This window comes from Scheffersomyces xylosifermentans, assembly GCF_036884685.1.
Source record: "Scheffersomyces xylosifermentans strain CBS 12540 chromosome Unknown RJT20scaffold_2, whole genome shotgun sequence".
NCBI classification, from domain to species: domain Eukaryota; kingdom Fungi; phylum Ascomycota; class Pichiomycetes; order Serinales; family Debaryomycetaceae; genus Scheffersomyces; species Scheffersomyces xylosifermentans.
Genome location: NW_027042940.1, coordinates 2,220,868 through 2,243,277, shown reverse-complemented (window position 1 = coordinate 2,243,277; position 22,410 = coordinate 2,220,868). Strand labels below are relative to the sequence as shown.

Genomic DNA, 22,410 nt, shown 5'->3' with positions numbered 1-22,410 from the left:
AAACCGAGTATTATTAGTGTGAAGTGGGCATTTCTAAAATGTGGTATTATTATGCATTTTGATAAGCTCACACGATTAGGACCGAGAGCCCTATACTAAGGCACGTGACTCAAAAATTGAACACTTTCTATGCATCCGGGGTGTTATCATCACGTGTGTTACTCCTTAGTTATCCACCCCCGCATCTCCGGATTAAGTAGCCCCTCACACAGTGAAAATTGAATAAAAATTTTAGAGACTACTCTACTCTACAGATCGTACCATTAGCTCATTAGACACATTGTAGATCAAGATGGCTGTAGGAAAGAATAAGAGATTATCCAAGGGAAAGAAGGGATTGAAGAAGAAGATTGTAGACCCTTTCACCAGAAAAGATTGGTTCGATATCAAGGCTCCATCCACTTTTGAGAACAGAAATGTGGGTAAGACTCTTATTAATAGATCCACTGGTTTAAAGAACGCTGCTGACGGATTGAAAGGCCGTGTTGTTGAGGTTTCTTTGGCTGACTTGCAAGGATCTGAGGACCATGCTTACAGAAAGATTAAGTTGAGAGTTGACGAAGTCCAAGGCAAGAACTTGTTGACCAACTTCCACGGCTTGGACTTCACTTCTGACAAGGTTAGATCGTTGGTTAGAAAATGGCAATCTTTGGTTGAGGCCAATGTCACCGTAAAGACTTCCGATGACTACATCTTGAGGGTTTTCGCCATTGCTTTCACCAAGAGACAAGCAAACCAGGTCAGAAAGACTACCTATGCTCAGACCTCAAAGTTGAGAGAAGTTAGAAAGAAGATGAGTGAAATTATGCAGAGAGAAGTCTCCACCGTTACCTTGGCTCAATTAACCTCCAAGTTGATTCCTGAGGTTATTGGACGTGAAATTGAAAAGTCTACCCAGACTATTTTCCCATTGCAAAATGTCCACATCAGAAAGGTCAAGGTTTTGAAGCAGCCTAAGTTCGACTTGGGTGCCTTGTTAGCCTTGCATGGTGAAGGATCTTCTGAGGAGAAGGGTAAGAAGGTTTCTGGATTCAAGGACGTTGTATTGGAGGCTGTTTAATTTTAAGAAGCCACGAGAGAAGTTCTGGAGAGCTATTGTTTTATGTTTAATGATCTGTTTAAAGATTAGATGGGTTTTAGTCTTTGAAGCAAAGTCGCTGTGAAGTATGTCCATTCTGTTTGAATTGGGGGGCTATTTTCATGGAGACTTCTTACTTAGTCTTGATTAAGATGTAGTGATTGGAAGTTGCCCGATGCATTGATATTAGGAACTAAGAAAATTGTTAATAGTTTGGGTTTAGTTTATGTATGTTAATATGACGAGAGAAGTCTCGTTAATGATATGATGTTGTCTTTTTGATTTTAATTGAGAAAGGTTGTGGTAGAGTTCTGGTGATCCAGAGAGGTTGCAATTTTGTTATGTAGGTGTTGGTTTCATGTAATACAGCATTGACTTTGGATGCACGGTGTTTGTCTCTTAGAGAGCTGCCGGATCATCAACTCTTCAATAGGAAACGGCGGTATGCTTCTCTGTTGGGTTGTTGATACCATCCCGTTGGTTGCAAAATCTTTCGATCCTTTGTTGCACCCATTCACTGCTTTGGCTCTATTCACCAGATTGATAAGAATGAGGCACCCTATAATAATGGATCATATACAGTTATGATAACTTTAGTTATTATTAGCTAGATAGCTATAGAATTGACTATAGGTCTAATTTTAATGATATAATGATAAATGTGGTACTATCAACCTCTCGAGGCTATGTGCTATGTCATGCAACACTGCCATATACAATCGTTATTTCTATGTTCAATGGTTACCACGGCTACTAATTGACGTCTTAATGACGTCCCAATGAAGTCATAACGGTAAAGTTCCTTTTTTCTTCTCACTGGAGGTTTGTTTCCCTTTGGTTCCCCTTTAGTTCCTCTTTGAACCCCTTTGGTCTCTTTTGTTCTGTTGTTGAGGATGTTCATGTATACTATTACTCTGGTGCAACCCTCAAGGCTGTGTTGATGTGTATATGGTTTTGCTGTGCCATATATATATTTTTTCTTGTTCGTTTATGGTTGCTGGTGGTGGTAGTGGTGCCTAAAGGGAAGATGCTATGTGAGTACTGGTTCTGTTTATTATTAGCATAATTATGATTACTATGATTAATTATTAATACTATTATTACTATTAAAATTAATAATTCATTATTATAATGAATTATTATACTATATATCTCCTTCAGCATAGTTGTTTTTGATTATTACGGTGATTTCACTTATATCACCATATTTTATATGTTTCTTATAACGGCTAGTCCATATTAGCACTGTTTATTCTCTTTTGCTTCGCCAGAAAACCCTCACTATTCGATCCCTTGTGATCTCTTGGTTATTTGTTACTGGTTATTGGTGGTTACTGTCTCTCTTAGTGAGCACCGCTACTATCCGTTCGTCTCATTCTATACTACTTCAGCTTCCTATATACTACTTCTTCTGCCTTTACTATCTCGGCTGATTTCGCATTGAATCGTTCTCTTTACTATATTAGAATACTACTTCTTCTACTACTACTGCTGCTACCACTACTTCTTCTTCTACTACTACCACTTCTACCATTACTACTCACTGGGTCACTGTTACCACTTCTTCTACTACTACTCACTGCTACCACCGCTACCATCTACCCTCATACCCCACCTATTAGCTAACTGCACCACAATCTACTTACCATTACTACTATTATCTGCCTTCTTCTCCCAGAACGGTGACACCCTCTCATTACTTGCTTTCTCATCGTTCCCGTCTATTCTTCTCTACAACACCCACTTTACAACAACAAATCAACAACAGCAAGAATAGCAACATCATACACCCGTCGTTTACTGTCTCCACCTATACGACCTGACATCCCATTGTACAGGCCCACTATAAAAGCCGATTTAGCCTCTGCAACATTAGATCACTGTCAGGTAATTGTGACCTGTACCACTAGCAGATTTCTGGGTGACGGTTATACTTCTTCTTGGTGAAAACGTCGTCAAATTACCACCAGAACCTGCCCTAACAACCACTTTGGCAAGAATCATGAGCATGGACATGGACGACGACGACGACGCTTGGTCTTACTCGTTCCCGCCCTCAACAGACTCATTGCCCATCGGATCCAGCAAAGAGCAGATCCTGTCGGACACTCCCACCACCAACAGCAATGGACGTTCTAATGGAATAAAAGACCTGCTGGCTAAGCTACAAGCTGTCCAGGAAAAGTCAATTGTTGATACAAATACTCCGAAAAATGGCATTGCTATCATCAATACCAAAGCTAATAAGTCCAGTACCCCGAATATAGATGCCAATGCCAACGAGAGCTCGAAGGGTACGCCGAAAACTTCAATTACTCCGCCAAACGGTGTGGAAAACGAAGATATCCATTCACAATCATCGTCTATCTCGTCAGATCCAACCAATGGCTTGACAGTCAGTCAACTCCACAAAAGACGGATTCTGGGACAGACTCCGAACTCGAAGAATGCTTCGCTATCGTCCATCTCTCTACAACCAGCATTCCTCCAGAAATCTGCTCCAGCAGAGGCAACGGCAACCATGGAAGATGCCTCATCATATATCTCCAAGGAAAGCGGTGGAAATGCTCTCTTCGAGGAATCTCTTCATTCACAGAATCTTGCGCAGAATCAGGGCTCTCCTGTTCGTACTACAAGTTTCTTCAACAATGTCAAAAGTTCAATGGGTCTTCAGTATCAGGCATCCGATGCCACATTGGACCAACACAAGGGAGCAGAATCAGAGCTCTTGAAGTCTCCAAGATCCACCTTTTCCGATCCTCTGATGGAATCTCCTTCTCCAAAGGTAATAGCATATAGAAAGTCCAAACGAGTTATCAGTGAGGGCAATTTTGACTCCATAATGGACCTGCCAACGAGCTTGAAGGAGAAATATGATCCCAAGCTCTATGTAGATGAAATGTTCAAGGATACCAGCTATAGATATGCTACAATGAAGAGAAATACCGATTTTCATCAACTTTTCAGATCCCTTGATTTGACCGATAGGCTCATTGACGACTTCTCGTGTGCCTTGAGTCGTGAAATATTGCTTCAGGGAAGAATTTACATAAGTGAGAATAACATATGCTTCAATTCCAATCTTCTAGGCTGGGTTACGAATCTAATAATTCCAATGGAAGAAATCACAGGATTTGAAAAAAGAACCACAGCAGGGCTTTTCCCTAATGGAATTACCATTGAAGCTGGAGAAGCAAAGCATGTATTTGCAAGCTTTCTTTCTAGAGATGCTACCTTTGAATTCATGAAGACGGTTCGCGAAGAAACTACTGGTAGAGCTTTGGAATCACATGAAGAGTCCTCCAATGGTATAATAGTTGAAAGCAGAAGCGGAAAAGATGCCGAGAGTATAGATAAGAGCTATGCTGAAGAAGAAGAGACTTCTCCGAAGATTTCATCATATATCATGTCCTTGGATGGCGACGATGATGATGATGTTGAAAATGACGATGACGATGAAGACGACGACGATGAAGATGACGACGTAAGCTTTGTTGAAGGCATAGAAGTTCCTGGAAGAAGCGAATCGGCTCCTGATTCTGAAAAGCTTTCAAATAGTTCTCGAATACTAAAGTTTAAAGAAGAGTCCAATTACAAGAATATGGGACCTGATACACACGCACCAACAGAAGAGAAAGATGTCGTCAGAGAAAAGAATGAGGTAGATTTGTGTGAAGAAGTCATCGATGCACCTGTTGGAATCGTATTTGCCATATTGTTTGGCTCTAATACGTCTTTCCACCGCAAATTTTTGGAGACTCACGATGGGTCAGAAGTTTCAGAGTACGATAACTTCCATCCGATGGAAGATGACCCCACGAAGCTCGAAAGAACTTACACTTACAGACGTGCATTAGGGTACTCAATTGGTCCAAAATCCACAAAGTGTGAAGTTAGTGAAAAGATAGAACATTTAAATTTCGCTGATTATATTACAGTTGAGACGAGTACCACAACCCCTGATGTTCCACTGGGAAACTCATTCTCTGTTAGAACAAGGTATGTTTTTACTTGGGGCCTTGAAAATAAGACTAATTTAAAAGTTTCCTTCTACATCAAGTGGACAGGAAAATCATGGATAAAGGGAGTCATTGAAAAGCAGTCTCTTGCGGGACAAGCAACGTTCTTCAAAGAACTCTTGGTAGAGTTAAGGAATGAAATTAAGGAATCAACGTACTTCATCGATGGTCCACCAATTGTTTCACCACCGGTAACCATCAAAGACACGAAGGCAGAAAAACTCGTGAAACCTGCTTCACCAAAACCAAAGAAGCCAAAAATCAAAACAGAAAAGCCTACGTTCTCTTACAACGCATTTATCAAGAACAACATTGTGTCCGTGTGTTACCTCATTTTATCGTTTTTCATATTGTTGCTTATACTTCAATTGAGAATGTTTTATGTGATTTCCGAGACCAATGATCTCATCAAAAATCATTTGGTGATTAATACTCGTTTGGTATATGTTGTCAACTCGCTTTTAAGTGATAATGCTGCTAACAAAAAAAGTTACTCAGAGAGATACAAGGCGGCCGAGGAGCAACAGAGCCAGCTTTGGTCCTGGGTCAAGGGCAAGTATGGCAAAGATTTGAGTCCAATAGAGAAGATCGAGTTTTTGACTTACCAGTTGAACGCCTTATACCAAAATAAACGAGAAGGTAGTGATCTCCAAGGTAAACTTGATGAGAAATTGCTGGACATAAAACAACTGGTCAAGGACTTCAATTACGAGGATTACCTAAATGTTGATGGGGTGAAGAGCGCATTGGGTAATCTAATCTGATCCGATTATAGTGGTTCATCAACAGCATAAAATGAGGGCTTCTTACTTTAATGGAGGTCAAAAATACTCTTCTGTATCATATGTACATTTAAAATATTGCTATTTACATTCAACATTAGCCATAGTGTCGGATATACATTTTAGATGTCCGGAACTTAAATCCCAATTACACTTTAATATCACTTCCTTAACATACTCTCAATTCCCCATCGATGTCTTCGGTCTCAAACCTTTCGATAACATCTACGTTCTCTATTGTGTGAACTATGATTTTGTCATTGTTCTCATTCAATTCGAAGACAAATACTCCTGAAAGTACCCTCTCAAGTTTTTTATTCTCTTTGGTTAACCCAATCAATGCTGCTGGTAACCGTGTCAAAGCTGTCGTTATGGATGGAAGTGTTTTTGAGACTCCTCCAGAACTTTCTGCTTCGCTTTCTTTGCCATTTCTTAGCACCTCCATCGCATCCAACTTTGACCACCTATGTGAACCCAATTTAGCCTCTGAAGTAGAATGGTGTGTACTATCTTTGTCCGGAGATTCTCCTAGCGATAAGTGATAACATCCTTCGGAGCAAGTAGACCAGCGAACGTGTATTTTTGTTGTATCCGGAAAAACTGCTAGTGGATCCGGTGAATGGGATACTCGTAAAGAGTGTATATGCAATTGAACCTTGGGGCTTAATACCACAGAGGTCATAAACAACTGAAGAGCCTTACAGGTAGCATAATATGTTACATGGCCCTTAAGATTTGGAAGATAAGCATTGTACTCATCGAAATACGAAGGACAAATCCGAAGAGAGATATCACTGGATATTATTGATTTGGGTAGCGACTTGTTGAGTATGTTTGGAACCAAGGCTTTTACATCATCGATCATGGCTCCAAGGTTTGCTTTACGATTTTGGTCTTTTCTGTTAGGTTCTTTGGGATCTTGTTTGGAGTTGCTCTTTTCAGAATTTTCGTATATGATTAGCGGCTCGTTAGCGATGCTGGAAGTAGCGGATGTTGAAAGAACACGGATTCTACCTGAAATATCCGACTTCTGGTTGTTGCTATTGGTACTGCTGGGTCGATTATAGACATTGCTGTGGTAATTGGTGGTATCATGGCCATCTAATGGAACCACCAGTGCTCCGTTTTGCCACTTTTCAACGGCAGACTCAACAAAGTCCACCCTTATACCCCTAAGACTCGATTTCCTCGGGATTTCATTGCTCTTCCGGGGATACCATGCGTTTGGCTGGATCACACAACCATTATACTGAGAGTACTGAGAGCACTCCATACTCAACCAGCGGCGGAGCAGTCCTTGGCCCCTGAGAACCCGGCCAAAGCCCGAGCGGCATCTTGTGTACACCAATGGCATTGCCTTGCTGCTAAACGAGATCTTATGTCACTATTACTCTACTACAAAGATGGCTGTAAAAGAATCTACAACCATCAATTAGAAAGGAACTCCAATGGAAATCAAGAAGAGGGTATTGTGTGGTGTGCATATAGCACTGGGTTATGTTGAGTGAAAAGTTTGGGGGTTTATAGGGGAGAGAGAATAGAATGTAGGGAATTGAGGGGGTTGTAGGAGGTTAAATGGGATGAAACTTGGTGGGGATAATCGGAGTGGTATGGATGGAATTTGGGGCATTTTGTGGTGGGAAGTGGTGGGCAGTGATGGTGAGAAAAGTAGTATATATGTATGTGAGCAGCAGTGTTATACGGGGTTATACAGGGTTATAGTGGTTTACAGGGTTCTACAGTGTTATACAGTGTAAATTGAGTGAAGAGCGGGAGTGGGAAAAGCTCATGGGAAAGATAGCAGTTTACAACCGAGCAGGCATTTCTGTCTCCCCAAAATGTAGTTTATAATGTGAAAATATGGTGATATCTGCAATAGGAAGCGAGATAAGTTGAGTATATTTGGACAGAAAGAGGCTGTAAGAAAGAAGCTGTAGAGGACATGAACGAACGGGGAATTGCCTAGAAAGGCGGTAGGGTTGAGACCGGCTCAGTAGAAAACAATGAAGAAACCGAGATTGTTTGCTAATGGTTAAGAAATACGTCCAGAAAGGCTCGACATGATAAGAATAGCATCATAATAGTATTGGTGAAGGCAGGAACGAAGAGACGTTGGACAATTCCACGAGTAAAAGCTGAAGAAATCTGCTAGATATATCTTGTAGTGATGCAAAACTAGTGTTGTGCTCAAAAGTTGGTATATTTACCACGGAAAGGTAAGCTATTTAACTAGATACTGGATCTATGGAATAGTAATAAAATAATATAATAATAATAGTTGCTGCGAAGGTGAAAAGCAGTCATCTAGCAAATTATGGAATTCAGCAGGAATTGAAGGCTCTGTTCTTTGTGTCGATCCACATTGCAGTGAAGGTTGCAAAATTGAAGCCTATAGAGAAACATCACTTCCGAGGAATTTACAAGGTCTCATAGAGAAGTTCCCTAAGCTTGTACTCTTCATTGACGTCGTTGATCTTCTCCCAGTTACCCATGAAGTCATCTCCTCTGACAATACCAGGCAATGTCTTACCTTCGGCTTGTCTCTTCCAGAGCTTCTTGGCGTTCTCGTCCGTACCCAAGTCACGGTATTCGAATTTGATGCCATTGGCTTGCAAAATGGTTACCAACCTGTTTGTTCTTTGCATAATCATCATACCACCGGCCAATGACGTGTAAATGTAGATGGGCTGAGATTCCAAGTGCTTACGAAGCTCTTCAGGAGAAATATCCAAATCATCTAAATCATCGTCGACATCCGACTTCTTAGTCTCAGGAACTACTTCCTTTGTTTTTGGTTCTTCAACATCAGCCTTGACCTCCTTTGTAGTCAGATCACCAAAATCCTTCGCATCCACAGCTTCATCCTCCTTTTTCACGGCTTCATCGATTTCTTTGGGTTCAACAGCTTCTTTGGACTCTGGCTTGTCTTCGTCCTTGCTTTCTGTGGACTCAGAAGTATCCTCTTCAGCCTCCTTTTCGTCTTCATCTTTTTTATCCCCTGTTACAAGGCCAGTCTTGGCAGCGACCAAACCCGCAGTAGCTGCAACCAAACCCGTTGTTGCGGCGACTATTCCTCCCTTTGAAGATGATTCTTGCTTTTCTATTGGCTCCTTAGTTTCACCTTCGTCTTCTTTTAAGTCTTTCTTCTTATCTTCTACTTCCACTTCATCATTTTTTTCAGTGATCTCGTCCTCAGATTCTTTCTTCTCCTCGGACTTTTCTGAGTCATCTGCAGTTGTCTCGGACGCTGGGACAGACTCCTTTTCCTCCTCCTCCTCAACCTCGTCTTCCTTTGCAACAGCCTTTGGTTCTGTCTTCTCCTCTTCTTTATCGAGTTTGTCTAAAGGGGTCTTAACTAAGCTGTCCGTTTCTTCGTCCACATCTTCCTTCTTGGCGACAATCTCTAACTCCGTCTTCTCTTCTTCTTCTTTGTCAACCTTATCTGAAGAAGTTTTCAAAGGAGCAGTCTCTTCCTCTTCTCCTTCACCTTCAGTTTTATCGGTAGTAGTGTTGGACTCCAACTTCTCCGATTCTTGCAGTTTATCTAAATGGGCCATCTTTAAAGGGGTAGTTTCTTCTTCCTTTTCCTCGCCTTCTGCTCCCTCGTGTACTACACCAATTTCTTTAACAGTGCCTGGAACTGCTTTGTCTTCTCCTTCCTTTGCCACAGCCTTTGTTGCCTCACCCTCGGTTACGGTGCCGTCGGTCTCAGCCAGGGCACCTTCGGCACTTTTGGGATGCAATACTTCTTCCACCATGGTATCTAAGTGATCTATAGTAGAGTAGGGATCTTCGTTTATCAATGCTCCCTCTCTTACGAGTTCTTCTGGGTTTGCATCGTTCTTTTCATTTTCTTCAACAGGCCTGGCTCTTGATCTTGATCTGGAAATCGATCTAAGGTAGTTAGTTGAAGAAATTGATCTTGTGGCGTACAAGTTGGAGGTAGAATATTCATTGGAAGGATTATCCACATTGAAGTTAGTGTAATCACCAGTCGTGACTAAAGATGGATCTTTTGGCAAACCAGCCTCTTGCTCTTGTGCTTTTGCTTCGGCAATAGCAATGGATTCACCCATAGTTGGTCTGGAGTGTCTTGTTCTTCTGTCATCACCTTCGTCTTCATCAGGTACTTCTTTTCCTTCAGCATTGACTTCTAATTCCGCGGGCAATTCGTACTTCGTAGGATCCACTTCGTGAGTATTCTTGTAGGAATCACCACGGGCTAAATGTGGCTTGAACGCAGATCTGGATGACGACCTTTCTTTACGTCTGGAAGGGTCAGAGGAAATTGATCTTGATCTCGAATCCGTGTGGAAATAAGGACTATGGATACCATCATTGGTAACCACAGCATCAAATTGTCCATGGACATGAGGAATTCTATCATGAGAGTGATCGAGACCAGAGCTAGAAATTGGAGTTCCTGCCTTCGAAGATGATGTGTAACTGGCAGTTGGCTTTGGCGGATCAGGTCTCTTGAATGCAGAGTTTGGCAAACGGTGAGGATCAATGGACTTGATATTCGACAATAACTCAGAATGGTCTTGGATATTGTTTTCAACTTGGTATTCGGACAAGTTTGGAGTAGAATAATCATCTTGCTTGTAGAAATTAGAAGCGGTTCTAGGTTCTTCATCAGCTGCTGGCTTTCTGTTTGGTATTTCATGGTCGTCGAGCTCTTCTTCATCTTCGTGCTCGGGTTCAGCTTCCGGTTCATGGTGAACTTTTGGTTCCAATTCAGCAGATTTCTTCGATTCAACCGATTTCTTCTCCTTTGGAACGGATTCGTCACTGGCCCTCTCTCCTGGTAAGTACTTGATGTCGTCCTTTGGTTTTCCCTCCAGATCTAAGAACTTGTCAAAGTCTTCTTCTGAGCCCAAAAGAGCACCTTCATTGATCAAATCGTCTAAGGAAGCAGCAATACTCAGATTCATCAATGATGCGTACGGCTTCTTGGCGGGTTCTTCCTTGCCAATGGCCTTGTACTTTTCGGGGTGAATGTAGTTATTGTGGGGAGAGTCGTCTGCTGATCTTACGGAGGATCCTACCAACGAGGGCGATTCCAACTTCTCGGCTTTCTCCAATTGTTCTTCAAAATCCATGGTGTGATTCGGGGGTGAGCTTGGGTGTTTGTGAGTCGCAATTAACCGCGAAGTATCCAGCCTTGCTTGCGTTACACGAAAGAACTCTACTATCTTTTACAGTTGTTCCACTGTTCAATTGATAAAATTAATATGATTTAGGGGGTCGTGCGCGTACCGGGAAAAGTTCAGGACGTCCGGAACTGCTGTGATATGTGGTAGGGAGATTGGGGTGATTTAGGGGTTAAAGAGTTGGTTTGAAAGCGGGTGGGTGTTTCTAGGGATGTTATGGAGGGTAGAAGTTTAGTAGGAGAGAAAAAGCGAATATTTGGTGGAGTTGACTGGGGGTTTATAGTGTTTTTCAGTGTTTCAGTATTTTACAGTGCGGTGAGGGTGAGGGTTCTGTGGGAGAGCTTAAGTATGGGGATGGGGGATGGTGGTAGGGAGAGGAATAAAAAGGGGGTTTATGAAGTAGCAATGAAAGAGGATGAATGAGAGATTTTTAGGTGGTGTAGCGATGTCGACGAGTCAGGAAGATCAGAGGGTTTTTTGGGGAGTGAAACGGACCAAAATAAAAATAAAGGAAAAGAAAAGGAAGTAAAAGAAAATAAGATAAATATAAAATCATATGGCGGTGGTGGTGGCAGTTTTGGTAATAATATGGCAGTAGTGTGCTGGTAATGTGCTGGTAATGTGCTACAGTACACGGTTCCATTTCCAATTTCCTTTTTGCTTGCTGCGGTAGTACGAGTTTTAATAAATTACGGCGGTGAGTGAGTGAATAAAAATTCACAGAAATTGACGCAGCGTCCCACTAAAGGATAAAAGACAGAAGACACCGGAAACCACCACCAACAAATTTTGTTTTAGCCACGGTAAGAAATTCGTTTGTGATTGCTCATGCAATTGGAACGAGTCCACTCAGTCTTGGAACAGACATGGAACAGAAATTGAACAGAAAATTGGCACTCGAATGCAAAATCGCTGGGTGTTCGCCTTAGTAATTCGTGGTGTTGATTGGCTCGTTGGTTTGACAGATCACAGTGCCAAATGAGGAGAAAGTGGCAGCAGCACGACCGCCCGATAAGGATTAATTAGCAGTTATCAGTTAAGTTGGGTAGTTGGGTGAGTTGGGTGATGGTGAGTAGGTTGGGTTATGGGGCATGTGATGAAGCACGTGATGAAAAGAGGGAAATTGACAAGGTGGTAGGAGTGTTGGACGCTGAAGAAAGTGATAACATGAAGGAGGGAGAGTTTAGAGAAGTGGTGGTTCTTGTTCTGGTCGGCCATTCGGTTGGTGGTGGTGGTGGTGGTGGTGGTGGTGTGTGTTTTTTTCTTCCCTTATTTTTGAAGGTGTTTGTTATTTGTTTCAGGGTGTTCGTAATTATTTCAAGGTGTTTATATTGCTGCGAAAAGGTAATAGCCCATGAGTATGAGTGGTTCTTTTAAGAAAGGCAAGGAAAAGTGAAGAGTTGTCTGTCCAACAACAATAGCTCGTGTAATACCTGTAGCGGTAATAGTAGAATTAAAGTAATGCTGTAGTGTTAACAGGTCTACAAAAATTCGGTAAATGACTCTAAACCATAGCTAACTATCAACGTGCACTGGTTACTACCAAACTGAAATTCCTCGTATATTTATGGTAATATGGCAAAAAACGTTTGTTTTCCTCTCTTTAGGGTGACACATTTCGCCGGCAGGTGTCTCTTTTCACTTCATTTTTTGTAAGGTACGTCATAACTCAAGTTTTATGTTGCAACTTCGTATACATGGGGGCGCCCATATAGTAAATTGGTATTGATTTTACGGTATTCGATTCTGTAAGATTTTATGCCATCCCCGAACACTCTGAATTCATGTAACATCTTAACGCTAGGAAGTTCGTTATACATCACACATTAAACTATAGGTCATAACTACAACAACAACCCCCAGAACTACCTCCAATTACCGAACATTATAACACTGGTCTCCGCATCCTATCACCATCCGCCATCCGCCATTGTCCTCACTCATCACTCAGTCATTCATCACTCACTCCATTACACCCACAACCAGACTTCTATAACTTCTACCCCAGCCACTTCCCCAGTGACTCCAATCCCGAACTCGCACCCAGCACCCATGTCACTCGCCACACGGTCCACCATCTCGTCTCATCTACTGTTACGCAGCTTCGCGGCGATGGCAACGGGTCGGAGCTTTGTCGCAAAAAGCTCATCGGTTCCTTATTGCTCGATCGGGCAACTCCCTCGGTGATACTCGGATTGTAACTTCCATCTGTCATACAAAACCATGGAGACCCGTGATCTGACATACTGCAGATAGACCACATATTCTAGCACGTTCGCCGCCACTGTGAAAAATTGACTATAAAAAGAACGAGGGCCCATTACGACCAGTCACATTTGGGGCAATGGTAAGAAATAGATCGGTATTACCAACTAAACCAGCTAATCACTTATAGAACAAATATACAAAATGGCCAGACAAAGAAGATCCGCTCCAGCCCCAAGACCTCAAGCTAGATCCGCCCACACCGCTGCTGCCCCAGCTCACTCTTCGTATCCAACTGCTCATCCAGCCCGCCCAGCTCAACCACAACAACAAGCTTCGCAAGGACCAGGATTATTCGGACAAATGGCTTCCACCGCTGCTGGTGTTGCCGTCGGTTCCACCATCGGACACACTTTGGGTGCTGGTATCACCTCCATGTTCGGAGGCTCCTCTTCACAAGCTCCAGTGGAGGCTGCTGCTCCAGCTCAAACCAACCAATACGAGGAACAAGCCAAGCACTGTGATGCTGACGCCAGAAACTTCACCAGATGTTTGGAAGATAACGGTGGTAACATGCAAATCTGTGACTACTACTTACAACAGTTGAAGGCCTGTCAAGAAGCTTCCCGTCAATACTAAGCGCGAGCTTCTGGGTAAAACCTATTGCTGTGATGGGAGTTGAGTTTCCAGGCGGATAGCATATATTTATTTATTCCAAAAGGATAAAAATGAATTCAAAACTTGTAAATACGTAATAAAATATTTATTTGAGGTGATAAATGAAGAAGTTGCTGTATTGACGTGTAATGTAATGTGTAGTGAAATGTGTAAATGTTTTGTAGTGGATGTTGTTTTGGGAGAGAAATCAGCAAAGAATCAGAAGTAGAGTGAAGAGAAAGAAAGTATTGAAGAGTAGGAAGATAATTATTGCAGAGGAGGAATCCAGTAATGTTTGAATTGCCAAATGACGGAGGTTATGGTGTCTATATTTTATGTCCCAATCGCCCTATAAAACAGACTTATCTGATAAGTAATCCATTTCTGGCTGTGAGAGATACATTACGAAGAAATGTCGTTGCTAAATACAATAATCAACAATTGCAGAACTCATCCAATGACATTTAACAATCAACAATCAACAATCAACTTGGAGACGAATGAAGTCGAAAAACATAAATGATATTCTGTGGATGCTTGATATTCTATGGATGCTGCAAATGCGTGCTGCAAAAAGTGATATACAAAGACATTATCAACACTTCGATGTGTTAAGCACAACCAATTACAACTATACAGTCACAGCGAAACAAAAGATTCAAATGTATACACACACTCTCATGTATAAAAAAGAAGGAACCAAGTCACACCAGCTGCACCGGCTGTGCTTGCTGCACCATTATCAATCAATAATAATAATTAGCACATAATACATCAAGTGGAAAATAATGGATGTGTGAGAATGGGTTCAAATAGTGAGTGTGAGTCTAGATCCACAAGGGTTGTACACATCCATTGAGATAGGAAATGACCAAGTCAATGTCAATGGCTATAGTAGTGTTAGATAGCAGTGGAAGGTTGGAAGGATACTGTTTCAAGACATACTTGGTAATATGATTGGTTTATCGTATATCACTACCACAAGAAAAGATGTACCACCCAACCATGAGATCAACTCTCGTACTTTAAATGCATTTAAACTGGTGTAATCTCTAGAGATTTGATCTACAAAAGTCAATTTAATCTACTCTCCTGGGTGTTACCAATGTGCTTAATGTGCTTAATGTGCTTAATGTGCTTAATGTGCTTAATGTGCGTAATGTGCTCAATATGCTAAATTCAATCTATTAATCTACTCAATCTACTACTACCAATCTTTAATGTACCATCTATTACTCTACAATATATTACTCTACAATATATCAATCTACTCCCTACCAATCTACTCCTTTCGTTCTATAACAATTCGTATATTGCACGTTTTTATCATGCTCCAAGGTAACAGATTATGTCACTATCTAATGTTTAAGAGGAACCATCTCAATGAAGTTCTTATTTCTTCTCGGAAGAAGACGAAGAGAAGTAGTAGTAGCCAGCTCCACCACCACCTAACAATACGAGCAATGGTACTCCATAACCACCAGAACCCTCCTTCTTTGGTTCTTGGTGAATGGTAGATTGATTTTCAAGATTGTCATGTTCAATGTCCTCTACAATTGGAGTCTGCTTATCAACAGGGGTGACCTTGTGATCCACCTCGTTTTCACTTAAATTGACCACTTCGCTGTCGTTGATGTCTGGGTTAACAGACGATTGGATGTATTTGTCTCTGTTGGCAGGCTTGACAGGATCACTGGAAGAAGCGGGGGTAGAGCTATCTACTGGCTTGCTGCCTCTGTCGTGAAGGAATTCGGGTTCATCAGCAACGGATTCACCTCCATGGAACACGGTAGCACTGTTGGCTTCAACCTTGATGGAAGAGTTACTCTCTTTGGTGAACAATTCGGCCTCAACTCTCTTTGCCATCTCTTGGGCAATGTCTTGCTTCACGGCTTCCTTGGAGATGGGAGGCACCTTAGGCTCGGCGGTCTTTGGAATGAAGTCGTACTTGAACTCCCATTCGTTTATGGAAGTCTGGGAAGGCAATCTGAACGAATCGATTGTGGATGTGTCGCCCTTGGCTCTGGCGATGACCGACTGGTGCATAGCTCTGGAGGAGAGTCTCGACGAAACGAGCAACGATTGCTTGATAACAGAATGTTTGAGCATGGCTTGGCGGTGACGTCGGTGTATTATTGAAGATATCCAAATTCAATTGACTATTACAGTGACAACGGAACCAGAAAACAATCGAAATACAGAATACCTACTACTATCAAATCTAATTACCAGTCCCTACTTTCGTTCAAATAAATGAAATACGTCAGGCAGCCCCGATGGAGGATCCAGCGAATTACGTGCAAGACACCAGGAAGCGAGTGATTAGATAGATTAACTCTGGCTACATACAAGAGACAAGAGAGGGAACACATACAAGAAAGTGAGAGAGTGAGACAGAGGCTTACTGAGGGACGGAAGCCCACAGGACAACTTATCACATGATCTCTAATGTGGGGAACCGCCATGGAAGACAAAGACTGAGGATTTACTGTGTGTGCTGGTTAACGTGTATTGTGTATTGTGTACAGTGACTGCGTGGAATGGTTATTATGTACAGTGTACAGCATCCATCGGGGCATTGTCTGTGCCGGAAGGTATCAACACTGGGATGAATGACAGGTTTCGTGGTACAACGAATGGGAGGATGCATGCGGTAGTAGAAGTGCAGGCAATGTTTAGGTGATGGAAACGAGAGTCGTCGTAGATGCAGCAATGGATGCAAAAGTGGCCAGTTGTTGTGATTGAGGTGATGGAGGAGTCTTCCACGACAATGCTGATATGAGAGAATCAGCTTATGCTGATGGTATGTTAGCTTAAACTTTTAATATAGTGGGTTGTATTTGGTGGTAGATGATGTACAATTGTAAATTGGAATAACAGCCTTTTCCATGTTCATTGATGAGCCTTGCTTAAGGCCTTGGTAAGGTTGAAGCCTGTAACATGCCAATGAGACACAGACGATATGTACTATGGCAGCAAAATGTTCTCTTACTCTACAAGTTTGCAAAATATTCGTATGGTTCATGGTATTCAATCTATAAAAACACCGAAGTCTATTAAGGGGTAATATGTATTACAATTTTAAATATCAATTGGGCAAAGGCCACCAACTCTTCCTGGCTAACTTTCGGATAAGTATGAATCGCCATTCAATATGTCTTCAAGATATTGACTTGGAGGTCTACTCAACAATGGTTTGTGTTGACGTTGTTGTGGGAGATGCTGTGGGTATTTATTGTTAACCAGATCAATGTTCAGCTCAATGTCACTGTTTGCAAACGACTGTAATAAGTTGAATTTCTCTCCTCCTTCGATAGGATCGTAAGTGACCGAGTCGTTGTTGGTCACGGAATCATTGGTTGGAGTGGAAGGGTCCAACAACGAAAGAGCACTACCGTTATTAGGAAGTAGCAAACTCTTATGATACATTGGCAATTCCAATTGAGACGTATTCTTGTAACCATTCATCACTTCAAGAACAGGACTGATGAACATTGACCCACGGTTGTAGTTGAGATTGGTCTTGCTGCTGTTATTGTTACCCATCACTGTATCTCTATAAGATCTACCAGGTTGACTGGAACTTGAATTGCTAATGTCGTCAAATTGGGATTGAATAATCGAATTGTGCTTGGAGAGCATATACATGCTTGAATTGGAATGTATAGATGCCTTCTCGTGTATAGAAGAGCTGGATGTATTGGTAAGTCCATATGAGCTAGTACTGCTAGTACCTCCAAAGAGACCGAACCCACCGTTGAAGTTATGGTAGTACACTTCTTTGTCTGTCTTTGCTCTACGGTTTGAAAGGACTGACGAAATGATTCTATAACTGATAAACAGAAGTAACATGAATGCAATGATACTTCCAACAACGATAAAAACTAATCCCTCTGGCAATTTGGAACTGTAAATGTAAGGGTTCGTCTTGTAGTTGGGAGAAGAGTTCTTGTCGCCAATTGGAATATCAATTTGGTAACTGTATGAAGTAGTGTGGGTTGTCAATGTGGGCAACGCTGGCATATTGTTGGCCCTCTTTTCTAATATGGTAGTGATTTGTCCAGTGACGGACGGACCAGCAATGGTGCTGGTCAATGTAGTTGGTTTTGCAATCCCATTATTCAAGATTTGCTGTTGGTCATTGTGATGATTGTGATGGTGATGGTGTCTATCTGCTGCCGTTTGAATTGGTACTTCATCAGCAAACGTGGTGACCATGAGAGATAGAAATATTATGGCTAATCTCATATTCGTAGGTTGAGTTGTGGGATGCAATGAAGGAGTTCTTGTCGGAAAGACAACGACTTGTAAAGAGTGAAGTACTAATAAAAGAGAGATAGTGGCTTGAAGAAAGAAAGGAATAATTCTCAAGCGAGACAGGCATCCACCATATATATAAATATAAATAATATTGCAATAATAATACCCAATACTTCGGCACCATATCGATAGATGCAAACTGAAATTAGAGACTAAACTTTGTTCCATTGATGTAAAATATTACGCATTTTGCGTTTTCTCAATTCATTCTTCTCGGATTTGTGCATAACATGAATCGGAGGATTGATATCCAGTTGGAATACTGCAGCGATTTATAGATACCATTGGACTTCTAGAAGAGCTTCATTGGTAGCTAATCGATGAAACTGTAGTGAATTCATGTAAATACAGTGTATGTGTTTTCATCGCGAGGGGCCCTCAGGACTCTACGCACCACACCACCAACCCAGATCTTAAAACTCTCTCATCTCTGCTTCTATCTACTCAAGGCTGCCCCATCCATCTCATCCTTCCCAAGAATCTCTCCCTGGCTTCTCCAGCCACAAAAATGCAAGGAGTCGATTTTGATGCAAAATCCGTGCCTCTAAAAGACGTGTTATATATAAATACACGTCCTAAAGAGTCAAAGGTGCAAAAAATATTTTTTGCAGACGCGACAACTGTCGGCCTGAAAAAATAACAAACCTTAAAACGAATAGAAGGGGATTGTCACGTGAGAAACTTGAATGAAATAGGTGCAAAATGCTGGTAATGGAGGGGATCGACAGCCTGTTTGTTTGTTTACCTGGAAAAGATGGTGCCAGCTGGAATGGTTTGAGGTAAGAGGATGGGGGCCACAGATGCTATTAATTGAGCTTCGAGGTGAGCTGGTGTGTCTGCGCGTCATTATGGAGCCCACTGAATGGCACATGGGGGCGCCATGTCAGTAGATCTTAACCTATTTCTGTTTATTTTCTTTTTTTTTGTATGTTTATGTTTGAATGCTTTCCAATGCGGAAGTTTCACCGTTGCAACAGTACAAATGCACCTCGAAAATATCTTAATCTGTCAGTTGTCGTAGTTGTTGTGTAGAGTTGGTTAGAATCATCAATGATACTGTCAATCCTCGCATGGACCTGTTGTTTTGGTGTCCAAAACTATATCACTGTCTACAATTGCAAGTTTTAAACAATTATTTAATACAATATTCTAGCAAGATGGTTTAACTCCGTATATACATATTCATACTAGAAACTCCAGTTTTCGTCAGCAGACTCAATGGCCCACTTGAACTTATCACGGAGAGTCTTGGTGAAAAGCTTTTCGATTGGTACATCGAACTTCTTGGAGAACATTACCGTCAATCGAGGATCGATATAATTCAACTTTGACGTACCCAATGACACCTCGGAGTTGTCTTCTTTGTCTTTTAATTGAAGCGTGGTGGTAACTATTCTGTTTTCGATTGTCTCGATTTGTTGCTTCAATTTCTCTACTGTAGATCCCTTCTTGACAACAGTCTTTCCGGTCCTTAATTCTTCATCATATTCCTCCTTCAACTCTTGGATTTTTTCCAATTTCTCCTTGATTGAGTCGGATTCTTCTGTCAATAACTCCTGTTTCTCTAATTGGAGCTTTTCGTTATCCCTCTGCATCTTCTTTAATACCTGCTGTGTCTGTCTTTGGATTATTGAATGATGAATATGTTCTTCGTCCTCCTTTGCAAGATCATTTATTTCACTGAAGTACTCCTTGTCTTTCTTCAAAAGCTTCGGCTCTAACTCAAGTATCATTCTCTTCAAACGGATCTTCTGCCATACCAACTCCTTTAATTTGTCGTTAATTTTCTGAACTGTGTTACCATGACTCTTACTGACCGTACGCTGGTGATTACACAAGATGGCAACAGTTCTATTGGCAGCATTGAACTTGACAACTTTCTCCGCTACGGTACCTTCGTTTTTGATCAAATTCAATTGATCTTGCATGGTCTTGGAAGCATTGTAAGTACGGAAGACTTTCGCCGTTAATCCCTTCATATAGTTTTGTAAGTGCTTGTTCAATAACGATGGATTTATTCTATCGAATAAGTCATCTCCTGGCTGCTTTGGTGATTTTTTGAAAATTCGTAAATTCTTGAAGACCTGTTTGTCCACCTCGACCTCTTGGTAGAAACGGATAGAATCCTTACCCAAGAAATCGAAAATCACCTTATTTGGTGGCTTGAGAGTAATATGCTCAAAACGTAATGAACAACATCCAACTGTGTCCGCTTCATCATCTCCCTTTTCACCACCAGCTCTTAAGGCGAAAACATCAATAAGATATGTGGCAGTCGCCATTTGTCTCTCTTGCATTAACTCACTTTTAAGCAACTTTGTATAATCTTTTCTGATAGCTTCAACATGGTCCTTCAAACGCCTGGCGGTCTCGAACTTCTTGAAATCAGAAACACCCTTAATGGAAGAACTAGCTGCAAAACGAACATACTTGAATGAATCCGCAATATTTTCCTTCCACATCGCAAGCCAAGTAACAGTATTATCATGTCTTATTTCACCCCATTGGTGACCAGCTGGTGGCTCTGGAACTTTGGCATCAGCACTAATGTTAAGTGTGACGCTTTCGGGATAAACTCTGCGCTTAAGCTTTCCTGTTTTAGGGTGAGCACCTCTTCCACGGAAAAGACCTGGAGGTTCAATACGGAAGTTACCAACTAACTCTTTACGACCGTTAAGAAAACAAGTCTTGTATGGTTCTTCTAGCCGTTCTTTTTCTTCTTTGATGGCCTTCTTCTCGTCTTTGGTCATCAGTTTCTTTTCTTCTTTCAACTTTTCAAAATAGGCATACATTTTAGAGAAGTCCAATTTTTCAAATTCCTTGATCTCCACATCACTTCCATTACTCTCGCGAATGACAGAGAGGAAATCGTTGAAGAAATTCTTCTGGAAAACAGGATTCTTTGCATGCTCAGTCTCAAGCATCGCTCCATAGAATCCAGCAACCTCTTCGGCCTCTTTACTGAGAGTGACAGGTTTACCATCGTAATATAATTTTACATAGCTTGGAAGAGGTTCGTATTCAGGAGGGAAAAGAACACCATTATGTACAAGAGATTCCCATTTCTGCTCTCCGTCCAAGTCCTCTGCTTCCCACCATTTGTAACCTTCTTCTTCTTCCTCTTCATTTCCTTCATTATTCTGAGAAGCTAGTGGTGTTTCCTCTTTGATTTCTTTGGGCTTTTTCTCCTTTTTGGTAGTTGGCTTTGTTTCCTTCTTGACGGCCATTTTAGGTTTCGTTTCGGCCTTAGGTTTAGTGACTTTAGGCGTTGTGCTAGCTTTGGTCGACTTCTGCTTGGGCGATACTGGCTCATCCTTTACAGTTTTCTGCTTCTTGACAGCAGTTGAACCATTTTCGTTCTTTCTCTTCTTCTTTGATATGGTTGACATGACGCTATCTTCGTCATCATCTACAGATGTGTCCTTTGACTTGGCATGGCCGTTTCTCTGCGACAATGGAAGATCATCATCATTTTCGCTGGCTGTCGTGCTCGATGAAGAACGAGCGGCGATTTTACCGTTTTTCTTGGGAACTTTCTTCACTCTTTTAGTGAGAACTACTTCATCTTCCGAGGAGCTCATTGTGTTTTTGGATAAAACAGGTGGAATCGATGTATAAGCTGGCGACGGTTGCAAAATTGGTATGGTTGGATACTCTGGAGGTGATGAGAACAGATAATACTTCTTAATGGACAAACCAGACGTTTTTGGAACTCGTTGTGTCGTTTTACAGATGAAGATTCCTGGGATTGTACCGTGATAACTCCGAGGTGTCGATAAGAAGCGCTTTGGAAGTGAAATTGAGAACAAAAGGCCAGTTTTGGAGGCTCCAAGACAACTAAGCGCTGTCAACGGGACGAATATCGAGGGAATTGGCTCTGGTTACTCAGAAAGAAGACGTTAACACCGTCGTTTTCTAGTAGTCCAAGAAGAACTGATCGGGTGAATTCAACGAATTTTCGGTATACAAAAAAATCCTGGTGGAAGCCGGGATTTTGTACTGCGGCACTGGTTTATGAGATGGCTTACTACGGTAACACGTATATGGAGAAGGGAAGAGAAGGGAAGAGGAGGGAAGAGGAGGAGGAGGAGAAGAGATGATTAGTGATGATGAGTGATGAAATGAAGAGTTATGGATATTTGAGAAGATTGGAAAGAATTGGGGAGACTTGAGAATAGAGAGATTTTAATTCAATT

At 41.6% G+C, this 22,410-nt stretch overlaps 8 protein-coding genes across 8 annotated transcripts; 3 read left to right on the top strand and 5 right to left on the bottom strand. All coding sequences in view use genetic code 12, as the record gives it.

Moving 5' to 3' along the window:
- Positions 1-292: 292 nt before the first annotated feature.
- On the top strand, positions 293-1,060 carry RJT20DRAFT_144614 (eS1 family ribosomal protein; the record flags this gene model as incomplete). The annotated part of the gene is made up of 1 exon (XM_064918743.1): positions 293-1,060. The coding sequence occupies one exon, from the start codon at positions 293-295 to the stop codon at positions 1,058-1,060; it is 768 nt and encodes a 255-aa protein (XP_064776362.1).
- A 2,026-nt stretch (positions 1,061-3,086) lies between these two features.
- On the top strand, positions 3,087-5,937 carry RJT20DRAFT_115905 (uncharacterized protein; the record flags this gene model as incomplete). The annotated part of the gene is made up of 5 exons (XM_064915824.1): positions 3,087-3,269; positions 3,510-3,705; positions 3,796-5,265; positions 5,314-5,546; positions 5,607-5,937. 5 exons carry the CDS (start codon positions 3,087-3,089, stop codon positions 5,859-5,861), a joined length of 2,337 nt encoding a protein of 778 aa, XP_064776361.1. The 3' UTR covers positions 5,862-5,937.
- Positions 5,938-7,305, bottom strand: RJT20DRAFT_126294 (uncharacterized protein). The gene has a single exon (XM_064916721.1). It carries the CDS (start codon positions 7,231-7,233, stop codon positions 6,049-6,051), a length of 1,185 nt encoding a protein of 394 aa, XP_064776360.1. The 5' UTR covers positions 7,234-7,305; the 3' UTR covers positions 5,938-6,048.
- A 991-nt stretch (positions 7,306-8,296) lies between these two features.
- RJT20DRAFT_133733 (uncharacterized protein) lies at positions 8,297-10,981 on the bottom strand (the record flags this gene model as incomplete). Its single annotated transcript, XM_064918245.1, has 1 exon — positions 8,297-10,981. The coding sequence occupies one exon, from the start codon at positions 10,979-10,981 to the stop codon at positions 8,297-8,299; it is 2,685 nt and encodes an 894-aa protein (XP_064776359.1).
- Positions 10,982-13,273: 2,292 nt separating this feature from the next.
- RJT20DRAFT_126289 (uncharacterized protein) lies at positions 13,274-14,030 on the top strand. The gene has a single exon (XM_064916720.1). It carries the CDS (start codon positions 13,442-13,444, stop codon positions 13,874-13,876), a length of 435 nt encoding a protein of 144 aa, XP_064776358.1. The 5' UTR covers positions 13,274-13,441; the 3' UTR covers positions 13,877-14,030.
- A 1,231-nt stretch (positions 14,031-15,261) lies between these two features.
- On the bottom strand, positions 15,262-16,191 carry RJT20DRAFT_30635 (uncharacterized protein). The gene has a single exon (XM_064919631.1). It carries the CDS (start codon positions 16,001-16,003, stop codon positions 15,287-15,289), a length of 717 nt encoding a protein of 238 aa, XP_064776357.1. The 5' UTR covers positions 16,004-16,191; the 3' UTR covers positions 15,262-15,286.
- An 823-nt stretch (positions 16,192-17,014) lies between these two features.
- Positions 17,015-18,142, bottom strand: RJT20DRAFT_133729 (pheromone-regulated protein; the record flags this gene model as incomplete). Its single annotated transcript, XM_064918244.1, has 1 exon — positions 17,015-18,142. One exon carries the CDS (start codon positions 18,140-18,142, stop codon positions 17,015-17,017), a length of 1,128 nt encoding a protein of 375 aa, XP_064776356.1.
- A 1,194-nt stretch (positions 18,143-19,336) lies between these two features.
- On the bottom strand, positions 19,337-22,209 carry TOP1 (DNA topoisomerase 1). Its single transcript, XM_064916719.1, has one exon. The coding sequence runs from the start codon at positions 21,793-21,795 to the stop codon at positions 19,402-19,404; it is 2,394 nt and encodes a 797-aa protein (XP_064776355.1). The 5' UTR covers positions 21,796-22,209; the 3' UTR covers positions 19,337-19,401.
- Positions 22,210-22,410: the final 201 nt, after the last annotated feature.